The sequence below is a fragment of the Haliotis rufescens genome, unplaced genomic scaffold (genome assembly GCF_023055435.1).
Source record: "Haliotis rufescens isolate VD_foot unplaced genomic scaffold, xgHalRufe1.0.p SCAF_17, whole genome shotgun sequence".
Taxonomy (NCBI): domain Eukaryota; kingdom Metazoa; phylum Mollusca; class Gastropoda; order Lepetellida; family Haliotidae; genus Haliotis; species Haliotis rufescens.
The window spans coordinates 24736831-24755469 of record NW_025963857.1 but is presented as its reverse complement, the minus strand read 5'-3'; the positions used below and the strand labels follow the sequence as shown (position 1 = coordinate 24755469).

At 38.6% G+C, this 18639-nt stretch overlaps 1 protein-coding gene across 1 annotated transcript; it reads right to left on the bottom strand.

Annotated features, from left to right (window-relative positions):
• Positions 1–1561: 1561 nt before the first annotated feature.
• On the bottom strand, positions 1562–14569 carry LOC124118748 (dnaJ homolog subfamily A member 2-like). Its single transcript, XM_046480999.2, has 10 exons — positions 14440–14569; positions 12185–12244; positions 11710–11812; positions 10651–10786; positions 10217–10297; positions 7752–7885; positions 7024–7166; positions 5844–6042; positions 4048–4175; positions 1562–3216 (listed from the first exon to the last, which is right to left on the bottom strand). Exons 1-10 carry the CDS (start codon positions 14506–14508, stop codon positions 3034–3036), a joined length of 1236 nt encoding a protein of 411 aa, XP_046336955.1. The 5' UTR covers positions 14509–14569; the 3' UTR covers positions 1562–3033.
• Between the last annotated feature and the right edge of the window lie 4070 nt (positions 14570–18639).

The following is an 18639-nucleotide window of genomic DNA, read 5'->3' as shown; positions in this document are numbered from 1 at the left end:
ATTTTCAGACTGCCGTCATAGCTGGAATTTTGCTGGATCATAATCAGTGCTATGAACCCACCACGGGCGAATTCAACCTGAACGGGCATTATGCTCAACAGATGGTGGTGCCACCAGCCCGGGCAACAACGTATGGAAACAGAACCTATGGTAGAACGTGCGTTGCTCCATGGAATGAGTCTCCAGTGGATGCCAGCTTCTGCTCAACCCTCCAGACCATCCTCTTCAAAAGATCATCTAACTGAGCGCTCTTGACCAGTAACTACGTAGATAAGATGCACTTTGTGATTCTATAACCTATTCATATTAATATGACAACTATGGATAGTAATTTTTTGCAGCTCCTTAGCAGCTAAAATTTAGCTTGTTAGACAAAGAAATAACTGTTTTTGTATACACATTCACCAGGTGAGTTAAGTTCACTAATATGACATGTCAGCTAAATGTGGAAGGACTGTACAGATCTGTACAGTGCTGACAAACTAGCAGGACGAACCACAGATTTGATCCAACAATCATAAGTTTCTGGCTAGCATGGAACCCAGCACAGAAAGCATGTGGCCTAATATGCATCCTAAGTAATAAGTCCAATGTATACCAGATCTACAATATCCGTTACTATTTCCTTAACAAACAAGCTAACTTTTAGCGTGCATCCTAAAAGAACTTGTTGGGACCCAGTTCAGAATTGCTCCTCACAGATCTATAGATGTAAGCTAAATTGGGTTGTGTGGTCAGGTTCAGTAACTTGGTTGATTGCATGTCATCATAATTTGATTGCATATTATTAAATCAACCACTGGTTTGTGTGGCCCAGAAATGGTTATTTACCGACCACGGTTTTGGTTATACAGCTGGCATATTGTGGAATGTGTTGCTAAGGCCGCATATTTGTTTTTAGTCATCTTCCCGAGGCAAGGGAGCTGACGGACTATAAAAATCCAGTTTCCACCCTTGCCAAATTCAGCTGGAATTTCGGAGTTATTACATTATATTACAATACTGATTCTGATTATCGATCTGATCGTTTTGACTGCGCGCCGCCATTTTGTTTGAAGCCATTGCAAGTTCTAAGATCAGTGGAATCTGATTGTCAATTGGAGGAACATAGAAGGGACATAACTCAGCCACTGGTGGCGCTATGATTAAGCCACGAAATTCCAGTGTAGTTCGGCAGGGGTGGAAAGAACTTTTTTATAGTCGGTAAACTTCCTTCTCGGGAAGATGGTTTTTAGTTGGTTTACGTGACTTTTGACAAAAAACACATGAAATTAGAAGAGAAAAATATTGACCCCCCAAATCAAGATTTTATCACTGCTGTTAGTGAGAAATGGTGAATAATACCTATATGGATACAAAAAATTATCTTTCGGTATTGTTTTGCAAGTTCATTAGTAGGGGTACTAACCTGAAGTTAGATTTTTAAAAATTAATAACGTCAACAACCTTCTCAAATTTTGTAAAGAGACTAATGAAACAATCTTCACTCACTCGCATCCTAAAAGCAAGAACATCCAAGAGACCTACTCAGTAAATGTTGCTCAAATGCTTTAACACAGACATATGTAATGCATTTATTTATTTAATTTACACACTGAATTTGAGACTTAAAGATAAAATGAACTAATAAAATACATGTATGTATGTGAAATAGTTGCCATACAATGACAGGATCAATGTTTCATTTACAAATGAAATTGAGTGGTGGTGTTTAGTCAAGTTAATGTGTTCTAATACAATACAGCCCAAAACATTCGGGCATCCAAGAACGGGTGACGAAGATACAGATCCTTCTACATATATTTAATAGGTCGTTTGGGGTGAAGTGTCCCATTGTACACGTGATACCAAATGTACAGCTTAAAACAACATGCAGCTGGACACATAACCAACATGTTGAAAGACGCACACTATACAGGAGTTATAATCAAGATTAATATTCTGTTGCATTTGTTTATATTCAACTAAAGAACCACAAGCACAAGTGTTGTAAATATGACGGAAATATTTAAATTTATGTTATTTCACATTTTCAACATCAATGAACATATATTATAAACATTTAGATTTCTCTGCTTGTATGCCCTTTTTCCAATGAAATCTACGACATACTGATCAGTATATATACAGGGATTGATTTATAGCACATGAACCTACAAGTACCAGATGTAACAAACTTAATATCCACAGGAAGGGCCTGCTGTATGCAAATGCTTGCCCTTCCCAAGGAAGGATGTTGTAATGCTGGTTATACTTGAAATGAGGACAGAAGTCTACACATTGAAACTGGACACACATTAATATGATTAAATGCATTACAAACACTGTGAACTGAAAGCCTACAGAGTACTCCATTTACATGTAGAGAATACATAGCTGATAATTACCATCCATTCATCTCATGGTACAACACTCGCATCATAAAACATGAAAAACAAATTCACAGTTTGTGCAAATATTCAAGCCCCATACACGGAACCATCAATCTTTTCTTGAACATTTTAAAATAGTAGATATTTCATATACACAACAAACTGTGACAGTCCTCTTGACAAGTTTGTCAGTGAGAAACAGTTCATCCTCTTTAACTTACAGACATGCCTCTTGTTGCATTAGTCGATATCCATGTTGACATGTATCAAACATGAATGTTCTCTTCAACTTGGAAAAACTCAGCTATTCAGAGTTGTGACAGGCTAGAAAACATCTACCAACTCATCCTGTTCACTGCCTTCTAACGTGGTGCTTCATCAACAGCAGCAGGTATTCGATTAGTTATGGGTAATCAGGACTCGTAGTGTCCAAAACAGATTTAAAAAGGCATGTCACAGTCGCATCGATTCTACAGTATTGGTTGAACCTAACAAACACCTTGACATTCAAGGCGTGGGAAGATTTGTACCAACAATGTTGAAAAGTCGGATTCCAATATCGTTCTTGTTATGACCTTGCTGAGTTCAGATCGACATCCTCTGCAGTTAAATATCCAAGAGTAAAAAATGTCTTCTCGTAAAATGTGAAGGTAATAAATTACTACTGATGAGCACATTGTACTCTTGGCCCATGGTGATCTTCATCATCGTCCTCATCATACGCCTCGCCTCGACGTCCATCACTACCTCGTGTATCTTCAAAGTTGACAAGATCAACATCCTCAACATGATCACCGATGGGTATGTCAACTTTCTCTCTGACAGGAAGCAAAGTCTCCAGTTCCTATAACCAAATGAAGGCTTTCATGTCATGGATATTAAAAGGGGGTTGTACGCCACATTCAGCAATCACTGACTAACGTAACTTCACAAGTGTCTATCAGATACCATTTACCTTACAAGTTGTAAAATAAATGGTAAATGATAGGCAAGAAAGCAGTAATCTGTTTCTTACACTCTAAAATCACAACATTTTAGCATAGAATCTATGCATATTTTGTCTATTCTCATGATTGCTGTGGTGCATTTATACATAACACATCATCATTCGGGTTACAACTCATATATACCCCTTCTCTGCCCTTGTTATCTGTGAAAAACATTGTGAGTGAGCGAGTATGGTTTTACGCCGCTTTTAGCAATATTCCAGGAATATCACGGCGGGGGACACCAGAAATGGGCTTCACACATTGTACCCATGTCGGGAATCAAACCCGGGTCTTCGGCGCGACGAGCGAAAGCTTTAACCACTAGGCTACCCAACCCCCCCGGAAAACATTGTGTAGTATACAACTAATATACACTTGAAAATGAACTGGAATGTAAATTATTGATCTAATATGGATGCACTTAAAAACAGACTGGTCCAAATATTGGTCAGGGGTCGCTTACTCGAGAAGGGAGCATGAAACAGTGAATACGGTACTAGAACGAAATGAGCTGTAGACTACCGGTAGTTGTTTTTGACCATTCGGGTGGGCCCTGCATTAATTTACATGACATAATTTCAATTTGATTTAGATCTGGTCCACCATCAACTGAGTTTTTAAACAACATTGTATGATCACCAAGTACCGTCACTTGCTTTAATCGTATAATACAGTTCCACACTTACCTTTAGTTTTGCTTCTGTTGTGAAGTTCTGTTTCGGGAAAGTGATGTCAAATTTTATGTACAAGTTTCCTTTCTCGAAGGGGCTTCTGTAGATTGGCATGCCCTCACTGAGCACTGACTTTATCATGCCTGTAATAAACAGATGAGTATCAGCCTATACCATGACAAAACATAGTGCACATTAGGGCTGTTACGATTCACTCGCAGATTCAGTAAATCGAATCATATCCCTTCATGAATTGAATTCGTTTTTCATGGCCACTAGAATCGAATATATACGATTGTTTTTGTAAAGAGATATGCAAAATGGAGCATATACAAGCCATGCAGTAGCGTAACTTGTGTCAGTTTGCCGAAGACCCTGGTTCATTCCCCCAAAACATGAGGCTTTTTGCAGCATTGTTGCAATGTATTGCTTGTTTGCTTCACAAAAAATATAACTGAAATGTTTCAACCTGAGCAATTACAAGACATACATTACCGTACATTTTTAATAAACTCAAGTTTTACACTGAAACGATGTTTCCTCCCCCTCCCCCAAAAACACAAACAACCAGCTGATTACCATGAGCATGTAACTCCGGAAGTTATTGTATTAGTGAATAAATATTTCGTATTTGTTACCCTATATTCAGGATGTGTATCACACTCGCCTCATAATGTATTCGTTGCAGCCCTCATGCACATTTCCTTAAGTGAGTTCTGATTAATGCTGCTTTCAGCAGTGTACAAGTTATATCATTAAATGCCAGTTATATGTGGAAGGAAATCCAAATGATGTAAACCTGAGTCATTTTCAACTTTTGTGACACTGATGAGTACATGTATGAAGCTGACAGATCAAGGATCACTATCAAGGTACAGGATTTGGACACAGGATGTAGGAATCCTGGCAAGGCTAAAGGCATGGTATATTGTAATGAAGTCACTTCTTTTAAATAAGAGGACATCAATATCCCCAGCAATGGTAAATACTTTTCATGAATAAATATGTGAAACTTGTTGACATGGAAACTCAAAAATTATTTTTAAAATCAAAACCAAACCATCAAAGGCACCAGTTCACAACTAGACCTATCTATGTGCCAAGTTTGGTAAGAAATGTTGTGACGTTTTCAAGATCTGCTCCGGAAACCATTTCCAGCCTAAGACAAATCTTTTGCCAAGGTAACTCAAAAAATAAATTTAAAGAAAATCCCAAACTTATCAAAAGGTACAAGTTCACCACTAGAACCATAAATGTATTGTGTTTAGTGAGAAATATTGTACGGTTTTCAAGATCTGCTCCGGCAACAAGCATTACTACCATTTTCAGCCAAAGTCAAGGTTGTTGCCAAAAACTAGAAAAAGAAGATTTTTTTAAAATCCCAGAGTAACAAAATGCACCAGTTCACCACTAGATCTATTTATGTACCAAGTTTGGTGAGAAATATTGTACGTTTTTCAATATCTGCACCCCCCCTTGCCCCATGTGCGGAGATAAAAAAGCACATGCCTTGTAGTAAAGCTAGCTTATGATCCTACTTAAGTGTTATTAAAACCTGCTTGATACTAGTTACTTAACTCCTCACCATATGACTGAGAAACTACAGCTGCGGGGAGGGATGAACAGAGGAGCAAAGGTAAGTGCATACATTCACACCATACACACAGTAACATCATTTTGGTATTCAGCTAGATCATGTACATCATGACAGGGGCACCAAAATTGGCTTCACACATTCCAACATAGGGAATTAAACCCTAGTGTTCAGCATGTGACCTCTTTAAGTTTAACCACTAAGCTATTCTGTGTACCTGGGTGTATGACCTCTCCTGGAGGGTTCTTGATTACCAGTTCCCGGCCATCTAGATGTTTGAGGGAGAAGTGGAAGCCGCACAGAGCCTCTGTCAGTCCTATAGTGTGAGTGCAGTAGAGGTCAACACCATCACGGGAAAACACAGAGTGTTCCTTCATCTGGAGTACGATAATCACATCACCGGGTTCCATGTCGGGCTGCAGGGGAGAAATATTAGCATTTTGTTAACAGACTGTTTGTTGTTAATGCCAAACTCAGCAATATTCCAGCTATGTGACGGCAGTCTCAAAATAATCCAGTCTGGACCAGACAATTCAGTGACTGACATGAGCCTTAATCTACACAATTGGGATACAGTGACATGCATCAACCACCTATCAAGCCTGCCACTAACAAGCATGTGTTGCTGAAGGCCAATTGTCCTGTGGATCTTCATTTGGGGGCATTTGTTAACAGTTAAGTGTCCCTTACAAAGAAACAATTTTTTGGCCATTTCTATAGTCAAATTTATAATGATATGAATAACATCAAGCAGGCTGTGAAATTTTCACAACAGTTGATGACCGTTATCCAACAGATACAAAGAAAACCATTAACTAATCCTTGCTTTTGTGATTCATACTCATTCATTAACCAACCGGCCTGTGAAGATCCGGGATAGAATAGGTCCTCAGCAACCTATGCTTGCCATAAAAGGCGGCTATGCTTGTCATAAGAGGCGACTAATGGGATCGAGTGACTCGTTTACCTGGTTCATGCATGTCATCGTATCCCAATTGCGTGGATCGATGCTCATGATGTCAATCACTGGTTTATCTGGTCCAGACTCGATTATTTACAGACCGCCGTCATATAGCTGGAATATTGCTGAGTGCGGCGTTAAACAGCAAACAAACAAACAAACATTAACCAACCTTCATCTTCTCAACCAAACCTTTTTCTATTTTCGACTTTGTTTCATCTTTGTTCAAACAACCAATATTGTCTGCATTATATGTAACACAGATATTGGTCAAAGAAACTCTGGTATTCAAAAGTCATGGTCACCTTGCATGGCAAAGGTTAGCGACTCCACCAGTCACTCATGTCCCATGGAGAACTGACAGAATTGTCTAATTACTTATAGCAGAACAATGCATGTACACTATGATCCATCACAAAGTGTTATTCCACTCTACCTGCTGATCCCCCTCTCCTCTGAATGGAATCTTCTGGCCATCTTTCATTCCTTTGTCAACATGCACTTCCAAAATCTTCGTCTCATTTGTCACTTTCTTCCCCTTGCATGACTTGCACCTATCCTTGTCACTAATTGTTTCACCTGAATAAAACAGTGCAAACCATGATTCAAACTAAAGCTCAAAGTAAGACTAGAATGTGTTTTTACTCAGTATATATAAATATATAAAATACTGGCAAATTATAGACTGGAATGAAAAAGGTTTCATGAAGAAATATTCATTAGCGGTAGTTTGAGAGTTATGGCTCGGAAACAAAGCCTTGAGTTGTTCGAGAACAAATTGTTTCCATGGAAATGTAACAAAATAAAATCAAAATAGAAAGATTTAAAAATAGCAAAAAGAACCAATTAAGCTAATGAGCAATGTACATGCCAAGTTTTGTTAAAACATGTAGAAAGGTTTTGAAGTCATTGCACCGAAATGAACCCTACCCTCACTTTCGAATTTTTTTCCATGGAAACCATAAAAAATAAAATTTGGGAAAAAATTTAAAATAACCACACTCATTAACAAAAGTTTATACTTGAGCAGACATATCAAGAGACACTTGGTGAGGTTCTACATTTATGTCAATTCATATGATAAATGCAACGGACTGTAACATAATGAAAAAACAAAAATGACAAGTTGAAATATAACCTGATACCATCTTCCAGTCAACGTACCTTCACCATGACACTCATTACATATAGACTGCATCTGCTGCACCATCCCTGGCCCCAGCTGACGCAGTGTGATCTTCACGCCCCGCCCCTGGCAGTTACGGCACTTTACCGTTGCTCCCTGCTTACCCCCCATGCTGCAAAGGACAATTCTTGTTCAGCACTATGACAAAACTATCCATTCCACACATACCAAGATATTCTATATCCAATAAAGTAGCAACTTATGAGGTGAGGTGAAATTGGGTTTAACGTCGCGTCCAAGATTATTGCACTCATAAAGCGATGTGCATGCACTTGTGTGTGTGTGGCTGCTTGTACTAGTCCGGACTGATGCCGATTTATAGTGCTAGCAAACTGAGATACCATGCCGCAGTTTAACATGAATACCCCACTCAGACACAGTATACTGACTCTGAGCCGACCAGTCCTTGTTTTAGCCCCTTAATGCCGAGCGCCAGACAGGGTAACAACAAGTACCATCTTTTAAAGTCTTTTGGTATGACACGGCCAGGGATCGAACCCCGGACCTTCCGCTCTCCGGGCGGACGCTCTACCACTAGACCACGGAGGCAGTCAGTAGCAACTTATAAACAAAGAGATCTTTCCTCAAGTAAATGCACCGACAAATTTTCTTCGATCATGTTGAAATATTTAATGTCTATACATTCATGATATTAGAAGATCTACCATGTTTTCCAACCACATGTACATGATATAAATTTATGCAACCTTTAGTTCTGGCAACTAAGTTTACATCAGGGACAACTTGCACAAAGCAATCTTAGCGCTACAACTATCATAAATTTATGTTAAAGTATGCAAGATACGATCGTCGTAGTGCCACGTTCGCTTTGTGCAAGTGGGATCCACAGGCCCTTGAGTCATTGCTTAAATGTTTCTAGATCAATCAATATCACGAGTGTCCTAAACGCACTATCCTATCATATCTTTACACAAGGCCAGACATTCCATACAACACTGATCGCCTTGTATCGCCGTTTCAAAGCTCTGGCCTACCAAACATACCAAATATTGTAGGTAAAAATGGAAGCACATAAACTGCAATCATAACATAAGCTCTCCTCTCGCCAACTGAACTGTAACCAACATTAAAAATAATATTTAACTTTTTTACAACAAGAAGTACACTGTAAACCATTGTGTAAGCATTTATGACTCATTACTAATCTTATTTCAAGCTAAAATGTGCCTTGCTTCAACACACTTGTTAGTAGCATACTACATGATCAAGTGCAGTGAAGCAAAACAGGGATCATCTCAAGAAAAAAATATCAGAATAAAATATAATGTTAACAGTTTAGACAATATCTTAAAACTGTAACCTGCACTCAGTGTACAGGCTATACATAATAATATAGGAACAACTGGAGAGATGGTCAAATAATGAGACAACTGGTGTTGATATTTATATCATAGAAATCATAACCATTTGATACAGACCCTCCTAATGGCTATCCATCCTTCTTACAGGTGAACTTATGACCGCAAGTTAATGTGACCTGTTTGTGCTCAACATCTTCAATGCAAGTCTTTTGAAGGCTGATGACTTCAGTAAAATGTGCAAACATGACAATGTTTAGTAAACACCTTGAATTACCCCTATCATTACATTATTAATTGCATAAGTTTTAAGAACGATCAGGTTGAATAATTTTCAATATATTTGTGTATTTCTGTTGTACTGCTATGAGATGAGTAGTGCTATCAGTAAAAGTGAAGACATGGCCCAAAATAAATATTTTTCTCTGTTCCTGACAGTAATTCCTTAATAGTACAACAGAGAATTCACAGAATTGATGCATCATAAGCAGATAAATATCAAACACAGTTGACTACAGTGGAACAGTGTTCTCAACCAACAAAGTGTTTGCAAAACCAGAAACAGACCCTTTAACACCTTGTGTTTCTAGTCTGGTGCCATTACCTTTAGATAAGGCAACACATGATTTCTACATCTACAAACTGAATTCAGCTATGTATTATTAACATACTGCGATACCCAAGTACATTTCCGATCTTGAGGTTACTTAACAAAAGCCCCAGTCCTATTGTAAGGTAATTTCACAAACTCCATTCTAATGACATCATTTCCAGTATAATGACAAATTCAGTTCAACTAACTTTTCTTCAGGCCATGGCCATGACTGTTGAAAGGCTGACCGGTGTCTCAAAAACATTCTCCAGGGCTATAATTTGTAGAATGCTGGAGATAAGTTTATATGAGTGATATCCCTGACATAAGCAGGTATTGTGTGGTGGTCCAAGTATGTAGATACATGTTTTTGGTAATTCAAGACTTTGTCAAGGCACTTAATACATTTCAAGGCCTTTTTCAACAATGTCCAAGATAGAATCTAAATTCAAAGCTTTTTCAATCCTGTGCTAAAACTGTTAAAGAACAAAACATTACATCAGCAATAAATGAAGAAAAATGCTGTAATTACCCATTGCATTTTCCACAAATCACAGTTTTGCTTAGTTGAAGTTTGGCAGTTTTACCATTGTACAAGTCTTCTAAAGACACTCTGAAAAACAAACAAGTTGTATTTTTAAATACATACAAATCGTACAAATATATAACATTGTCATGTGAAGTATGCTGGTGACTATGCCATGGTATGTGATACATGTTCAGCCATGTGATACATTCTATGGAAATATAACCAACAAATCACTTTCTTGGACATTTTTTAAAAGATACAAATTAGCACTAGCCAAGAGCTTGTTTCAGGCTGGTTCATTTTCTTGGACACTGAATGATTGTCATCCAAAATGTACTAATGATTTAGTAGAATCATGAAAATGTTCTAATGATTTTAGTCTAGCAAAATCATTGTGGTTTCTATTTTATGGTCGCATAGGAAAATATTGAACATACTTGAGAGGGTGGAAAGTATCTTCCCCACGCCTCCTGCGGTTCCTACCCCCGCCGCCGCCGCCACCGCCTCCCATTCCCGGGAAGCCAAAGAAATTCCCAAACAGGTCATCAAAGAGGCCGCCTCCAAATCCACCCCCTGAAACAAACACAGAAAATCATACATGAAGTCACAAAAGGATTAAGTAATTTGGGGTTTACGGCGCTATCATCAATACATGAGAGATGACACTAAGAATGTACCAATGTACTTCTATGAGAAACCGTACGCAGGTCTTCAGCATGAGAAAGTGTTCCAAGCATTAGGCTATCCTCCACCACACAATGAGGTGAAATGGGGTTTAACATCACGTTCCAAGACCACTGCACTTACATGTCATGCACGGTTGTGTGGCTGCTTGTACTAGTCCAGGCAGTTGCTGGTTGTGTAATGCTAGCCTACTGAGACCAAGCCACAGTTCAACATAAATTCCCCATGGAGATACATTATACCGGCACCAACTGAGTCAACCAGGCCTTGTCTTATCCCCATAATGCTGAATGCCAGACAGGGCAACAAAAGTACCATCCAACCACTGGTATGATGTGGACAGAGAATGAACCAACAACTTTTCACTCTAAACAGATGCTCTATCCACTCCACCACAGAGGTTGTCCCCACAATAGGAGTGAGTGGTGTTTAACGCTGCTTTTAACAGTATTCCAGTTATATCGCAGCGTGTCATCTTAACACTGCTTAATGCGGGGGGAAAGTCTGAAGTGATGCAGGTCTCAGACGTTTACCACTTCGGTGAAATCCAAACATTGGAAGGGCACTTTGTTTCAACTCTAAAATAAACTTTCTTGGACACTCGCAAAATGAAAACAGGAAGTCCATCAGTATTTTTTTAAAGTCAAATAAAGAAAGAAGCTACCGCGTGAATATTCACATGCTTGGACATATCAGATGCATGAATATTTCACATTGTGATGTACTGTAGCTTAGGATTGTGCTGCAGTAAATGAACACGACTCCAATCAGTTTTGAAACAATGATTAAACTTGAGAAGGAAACAGTCTTACCTGCAGATGCACCTTCCTTCAAACCCTGAAGACCAAATCTGTCATATGTCTCCCTCTTCTCTTGGTTAGATAGAACCTCGTATGCAAAACTTATTTCCTTAAACTGAAACAGATTCAAGAGTGTCAGATGATGACTAGGAAATAGTGTATTTGCTGCATAATCATGATAATGTAAAAGAAAAAGAAACTTTTAATTCACTCCCTTGTTATTCATATCTAAATTGAGTACCACAATTTTGCATGTTGCTTTCCCTGCAACATGTTGTTTAACGTCGCACTCAGCAATATTTGAGCTATATGATAGCTGTCTGTAAATAATCGAGTCTGGACCATGCAATATGTACAAGATCTGAAAGTCATGTACAATTCAAAATATCAATGTTTTAAATTCTACAAACTCTCAAATATTTTACCTAAATTACTTGATGTCTAAGGTGTAATTTTGAACACGTTTTCAATAAAACAAATTACTTACCTTTTCACCAGATTCTGGGTTTTTGTCAGGATGAAATTCCTTTGCCAATTTGTAGTAAGCCTGTGACAAGACAAATTTCATTATTACCCAATTCATAAAAACGTCTGATTAAAAACAAAAGTCATCAGAAAATGATAAAATCCCCCTGGCCCCTACAATAGCAAAAGGCACCACTTCAGCCCTGGTTAATACATCCACCAAGTTTGGATGAAAAACCTTTCACGGTTTTCAAGTTATGCTCTGTAAACAAAATAGGGACAGACAGACCAGATGATGACTATCCTCCCACATTATAAGCCAGGGGAATGAAAGACTACCATCAACTCCAGAAGTATAGCATGAAAAGCCCAATGTTAAAGTCATCATTCTCTTCCCATTTAATACAAAAATATGTCATTTTACCATGGAGGATGTATTATTGGCTCTGTAACCATGGTTTCCAGCAACTATCATTGCAAAGTACCAGAATGTGATATGAATATTTTTCTGCTACTGCAACACTAACCATGCTAACAGGACACAAACAAAAACATTTATGTTCTACATCTGATCATGCAAAGAAACCAGACATGAAGCAAATTTGTAATACATTAACTTGTTACATAGTCAAATAATTAAACTGCTATTGTGATTCTTTAATGGTACTAGTACACAGGAAGGTTATAGCCAATATTGCAATATTGTGTTAAAACAAAAGGTTTACCATCGATCACTGGTCATGATACAAGAATGTACAAGCGTGAACATGATAGAAAATCATGATAGTAATGCACAGACTGAAATAATTATAGGAATCAATTCAAAATATTTTCAAAGATATGGCCCTAACTGGGACCTGTAATTTATGACAAAATTTGATAGTTGTGTGCTGGATTACATCAGATCTGATAAGCTTCCCAGATACAAATGTTGCTCTGTTGGGTTGAACATGTTGATTGACATGATTTACTTCAACTAAATTATCAAGTTACATTCTTGACATGGGCCTTATCCTTGAGAAAATATTCATCTCATATAAACATCGCATACTGAAAATTATTATCGAGATAGCGTTTTTGAAGAGCCTTAAATAATCTAGCAGGTGGCCCTGTGAAGTGTTTATTGTGCCAGATAGAATGTGAAATCAAAATACCTTGAAAATAGGGTTGCCATGGCAACAGGTGACATCACAGTATGTGAAGGACCATATATACTAATTGAGGTACCAACAATGCATTTTGGTAATAAAAATGATGTATCATACACAGATTTGTGGATATCACCAGCCTAAATCAAATGCTTACGGGAATTTGGTAAAAAAAAATGTTTTTTTTTTAAATAGTGTCAAAACCCTTTCCATATTCATAAGAAATCTCTGCTAAAAGTAAAAGCAGAGACGATTGTATGATTTTGCTCATACATCATGTACACAAGCATGAGTAATATGAATCACTATCAAATAGTGATGATACCAGGTGTTCACAAAAAGGTGAGCATATTCCGACCCATCAAAAGTTGGAAACACCTTCGGTTTTTTACTTGCCCTCAGGCTGAGGACACTGAATCTCAACTAGCAACAGGAAGTATAAAATTCTGTGTTTCTTTATAAAATAGGCAGAAATTAGAGGAAATATATCAGTCACATAATGATCGTGTACCCTGATGTGCAAGATAAATGAGAATAATTAATTTTCTAAAAACAAATCAACAAAGCTCATCGTGGTGTGTAATCAGCCACTTAGCATTAGTTAGGCCTACATAGTGGTCTGACACCACAGTCGAGTGTTACGTCAATGACTATTTAGTAATTACAGTCAATATCTTCTAAATTTTAGTAACAACAATATTCACTTTGAACAAATGAATGTATTTGTATGTTGTGCATACAAACTCATTAGAATCTAAAATACGCTAGGTGAATGAGCAAGCACATTTTGTTATGCGTTTGATATGTTTGATAGCTACGTCTGAACATGTAGCCTAGCATTCGTTCAACCCATTTCCGAACGTTCTGCCCACATGAAAATAACATTACAATACATTTGAAATTCTTCGAAAATTGGGTGGGGAAACCCCGTGTAGTTAATGTAAAAATAATGTGATGCGAATAGGTGGCTATGAATGGCTACATGACGAAAAAATACTTCTAGAAACGGAAGAACATTCTTTGTCACGTGCAAAATGACAGCCAAAAGCCAACAAAAGCCCAGATTTCCATGGTCGGGACTGTGTTAGGTTATAAGAATATACGTTCCCCTTTCGAAAACCGTTCTTACCTTTTTGATTTCATTATCGGAAGCGTTTTTACTGACGCCTAAAATTTCGTACAACTTTGTGTCTGCCATCTTACACGAGGTTAGCGAGAAGGATATAAGTGACGTCACCCAACTGCGCCCTCTATTATGAAAATCGTATATCTAAGGGAGGTTATCCTGTATTGCACCCAATTCTTCATGAGGATATTAAAACTGCTGGTAATGAGATGAGTTCGGTCCCACATTAAATACATCTATTGAACAAAATAATTATTAATTCAGTATTTATTTTTGTATGTCTATAATTCACGGTGACAGCACATCCATTCTTTGAAGATAGTTTGCCAGTAATAGCAACGAATGTTTTCATTATTTGTTCCATCATGCTATAATCAACCGATGCACACGTAAAATTACCAGGAAGTTGCTTGACAACTCAATGATCAGTGTTAAAACTCAGCATTCGCCAGACGGTAAGATTTTATGTTTTTTTGTTTGTTAACGCCACACTTAGCACTATTCCATATTCATGCTATACGACAGCGACCTGTAAATAATCGAGTCCGGACTTGACAAACCAGTGATTGATATTATGACCTTCGTTCCGTTCCGCCAGAGCACGATGGGATGCAATCAACCAAGTAATCTAGCCTGACCACTCGATCCATTAAAGTCGCATCGTAACAATCACATGTTGCTGTAATGAAAAGAGTAGGAATCTACATCGAAACGTCGCTATATATATATATATATATGCAATATATGCAATAAACCAGAAGTTGTTATCCATAAAGTTGTACGTTTTCTTACTTACTCGCCAATAAAACAGTCAATGAAAAGATGCTCAGTTATCTGTGGCCTTCCGTCATATAGCCGCAATATTGCTAAACAAAGGAACAAACAAGCAAACTGTGATAATACGAATGTAACTATAGCTTAGTATTATGTGACCAGCAAGAAAATGGTGACGCTATTTCGGCGATTATTGGAGGAAACCACAGATATTATTCACCTGCTCGCCTACCCTACTCAACTCATCTACCAGGGAGAAAGATTCGACTTTCTCCCGATTTGCCAGGAACACAACATTCATCTGCCCTCGATCCACCACGAACACAACATTCATCTGCCCTCGATGAACCACGAACACAATATTCATCTGCCCTCGATCCACCACGAACACAATATTCATCTGCCCTCGATGAACCACGAACACAATATTCATCTGCCCTCGATCCACCACGAACACAATATTCATCTGCCCTCGATCGACCATGAACACAATATTCATCTTCCCTCGATTTGCCAGAACACAACATTCATCTGCCCTCGATTTGCCAGAACACAATATTCATCTTCCCTCGATCCACCACGAACACAATATTATCAGCCCCCGATTTGCCAGGAACACAATATTCATCTTCCCTCGATCTACCACGAACACAATATTCATCTGCCCTTGATTTGTCAGGAACACAATATTCATCTGCCCTGGATCTACCACGAACACAATATTCATCAGCCCTCGATTTGCCAGGAACACAATATTCATCTGCCCTGGATCTACCACGAACACAATATTCATCAGCCCTCGATTTGCCAGGAACACAATATTCATCTGACCCTGATTTGCCAGGAACACAATATTCATCTGCCCTCGATCTACCATGAACACAATATTCATCTGTCCTCGCTCTACCAGGAACACAATATTCATCTTCTCTCGATCTACCACGAACACAATATTTATCAGCCCCCGATTTGCCAGGAACACAAGATTCATCTGCGCTCGATCTACCACGAACACAATATTCATCTGCCGTTGATTTGTCAGGAACACAATATTCATCAGCCCTCGATTTGCCAGGAACATAATATTTATCTGACCCCGGTTTGCCAGGAACACAATATTCATCTGCCCTCGATCTACCACGAACACAATATTCATCAGCCCTCGATTTGCCAGGAACACAATATTCATCTGACCCCGATTTGTCAGGAACACAAAATTCATCTTCCCTCGATTTGCCAGGAACCCAATATTCATCTGCCCTCGATCTACCATGAACACAATATTCATCTGACCCTGATTTGCCAGGAACAAAATATTCATCTGACCCCGATTTGCCAGGAACACAATATTCATCTTCCCTCGATCTACCACGAACACAATATTCATCTGCCCTTGATTTGTCAGGAACACAATATTCATCTGCCCTCGATCTACCACGAACACAATATTCACCTGACCCCGATTTGCCAGGAACACAATATTCATCTGCCCTCGATCTACCATGAACACAATATTCATCAGCCCTCGATTTGCCAGGAACACAATTTTCATCTGACCCTGATTTGCCAGGAACACAAAATTCATCTTCCCTCGATTTGCCAGGAACACAATATTCATCTTCCCTCGATCTACCACGAACACAATATTCATCTGACCCAAATTTGCCAGGAACACAATAATCATCTGACCTCGATTTGCTAGGAACAAAATATTCATCTGACACCGATTTGCCAGGAACACAATATTCATCTGCCCCCGATCTACAATGAACACAATATTCATCTGCCCTCGATCTACCACGAACACAATATTCATCTGCCCTCGATCTACCACGAACACAATATTCATCTGCCCTCGATCTACCACGAACACAATATTCATCTGCCCTCGTTCTACCACGAACACAATATTCATCAGCCCCCGATTTGTCAGAACACAATATTCATCTGCCTTCGACCTACCAGAAACACAATATTCATCTGCCCCCGATTTGCCAGGAACACAATATTCATCAGCCCCCGATTTGCCAGGAACACAATATTCATCTGCCCTCGATCTACCAAGAACACAATATTCATCTGACCCCGATTTGCCAGGAACACAATATTCATCTGCCCTCGATCTACAACGAACACAATATTCATCTACCCTCGATCTACCACGAACACAATATTCATCTGCCATCGATTTGCCAGGAACACAATATTCATCAGCCCTCGATTAGCCAGGAACACAATATTCATCTGCCTTCGATCTACCAAGAACACAATATCTATCTGCCCTCGATCTACCACGAACACAATATTCATCAGCCCCCGATTTGCCAGGAACACAATATTCATCAGCCCCCGATTTGCCAGGAACACAATATTCATCTGCCTTCGATCAACCACGAACACAATATTTATCTGCCCTCGATCTAACACGAACACAATATTCATCAGCTCCCGATTTGCCAGGAACACAATATTCATCAGCCCCCGATTTGCCAGGAACACGATATTCATCTGACCCCGATTTGCCAGGAACACAATATTCATCTGCCCCCGATCTACCACGAACACAATATTCACCTGCCTTCGATCTTCCTCCTTCTTATTGCAATATTTTAATATTAAAATACTTCCAGCACTGAATTCTGGTGCAGGAATGTGGTGATTTTATCCATTCTCCGACATTACACATGTTTATGATGCTTTTTTGTAAATATGTCCCCCGCCTTGGCAGACATACATCTAGTTTGGCTGCAAGGTATGGACTAAGTCGGTGCCCACTTCGAGTTGGTATATATATGATATCATTAAATATTAGATTAGACTATTTCACCAGGAAGATAACGTTATTCTGCAACAAGTACATTCTTATCAATACAGTTCAGCAGAACGAGGTTCCGATCGCTGGACAAAACGTGTTAAAACTTTAATATCTAAATGTGGCTGCGACTATGTATGGGTTAACACAAATACTGGCTATAAACAGCCAGTTTTGAGTAGATTTAAAGAAAGACTTGCAGCGATTGAGCAGCAAGAATGGCTTGATAATATTAAGCTTATCCCTAAACTAGATTTGTATGACTTAGTTAAATTTGAATATTGTTTTGAAGTGTATTTATCTGCAGTGACTATACCTGAGTACAGAATAGCATTAGCAAAATTCCGATGTTCTGACCCTATTCTTATGATTGAAAAGGGTAGAAAGATAGGTAGAGCAAGAAATGAGCGGCTCTGTCCACTATTTGTAATACAGAATAGCATTAGCAAAATTCCGATTTTCTGACCCTGTTCTTATGATTGAAAAGGGTAGAAAGATTGGTATAGCAAGAAATGAGCGACTCTGTCCACTATTTGTAATACCAGTAATTGAATCTGCGTATCATTTTGTCTCGTATATCCCTTTTATCATGACTTGATGTAACATTCTGCCAATTT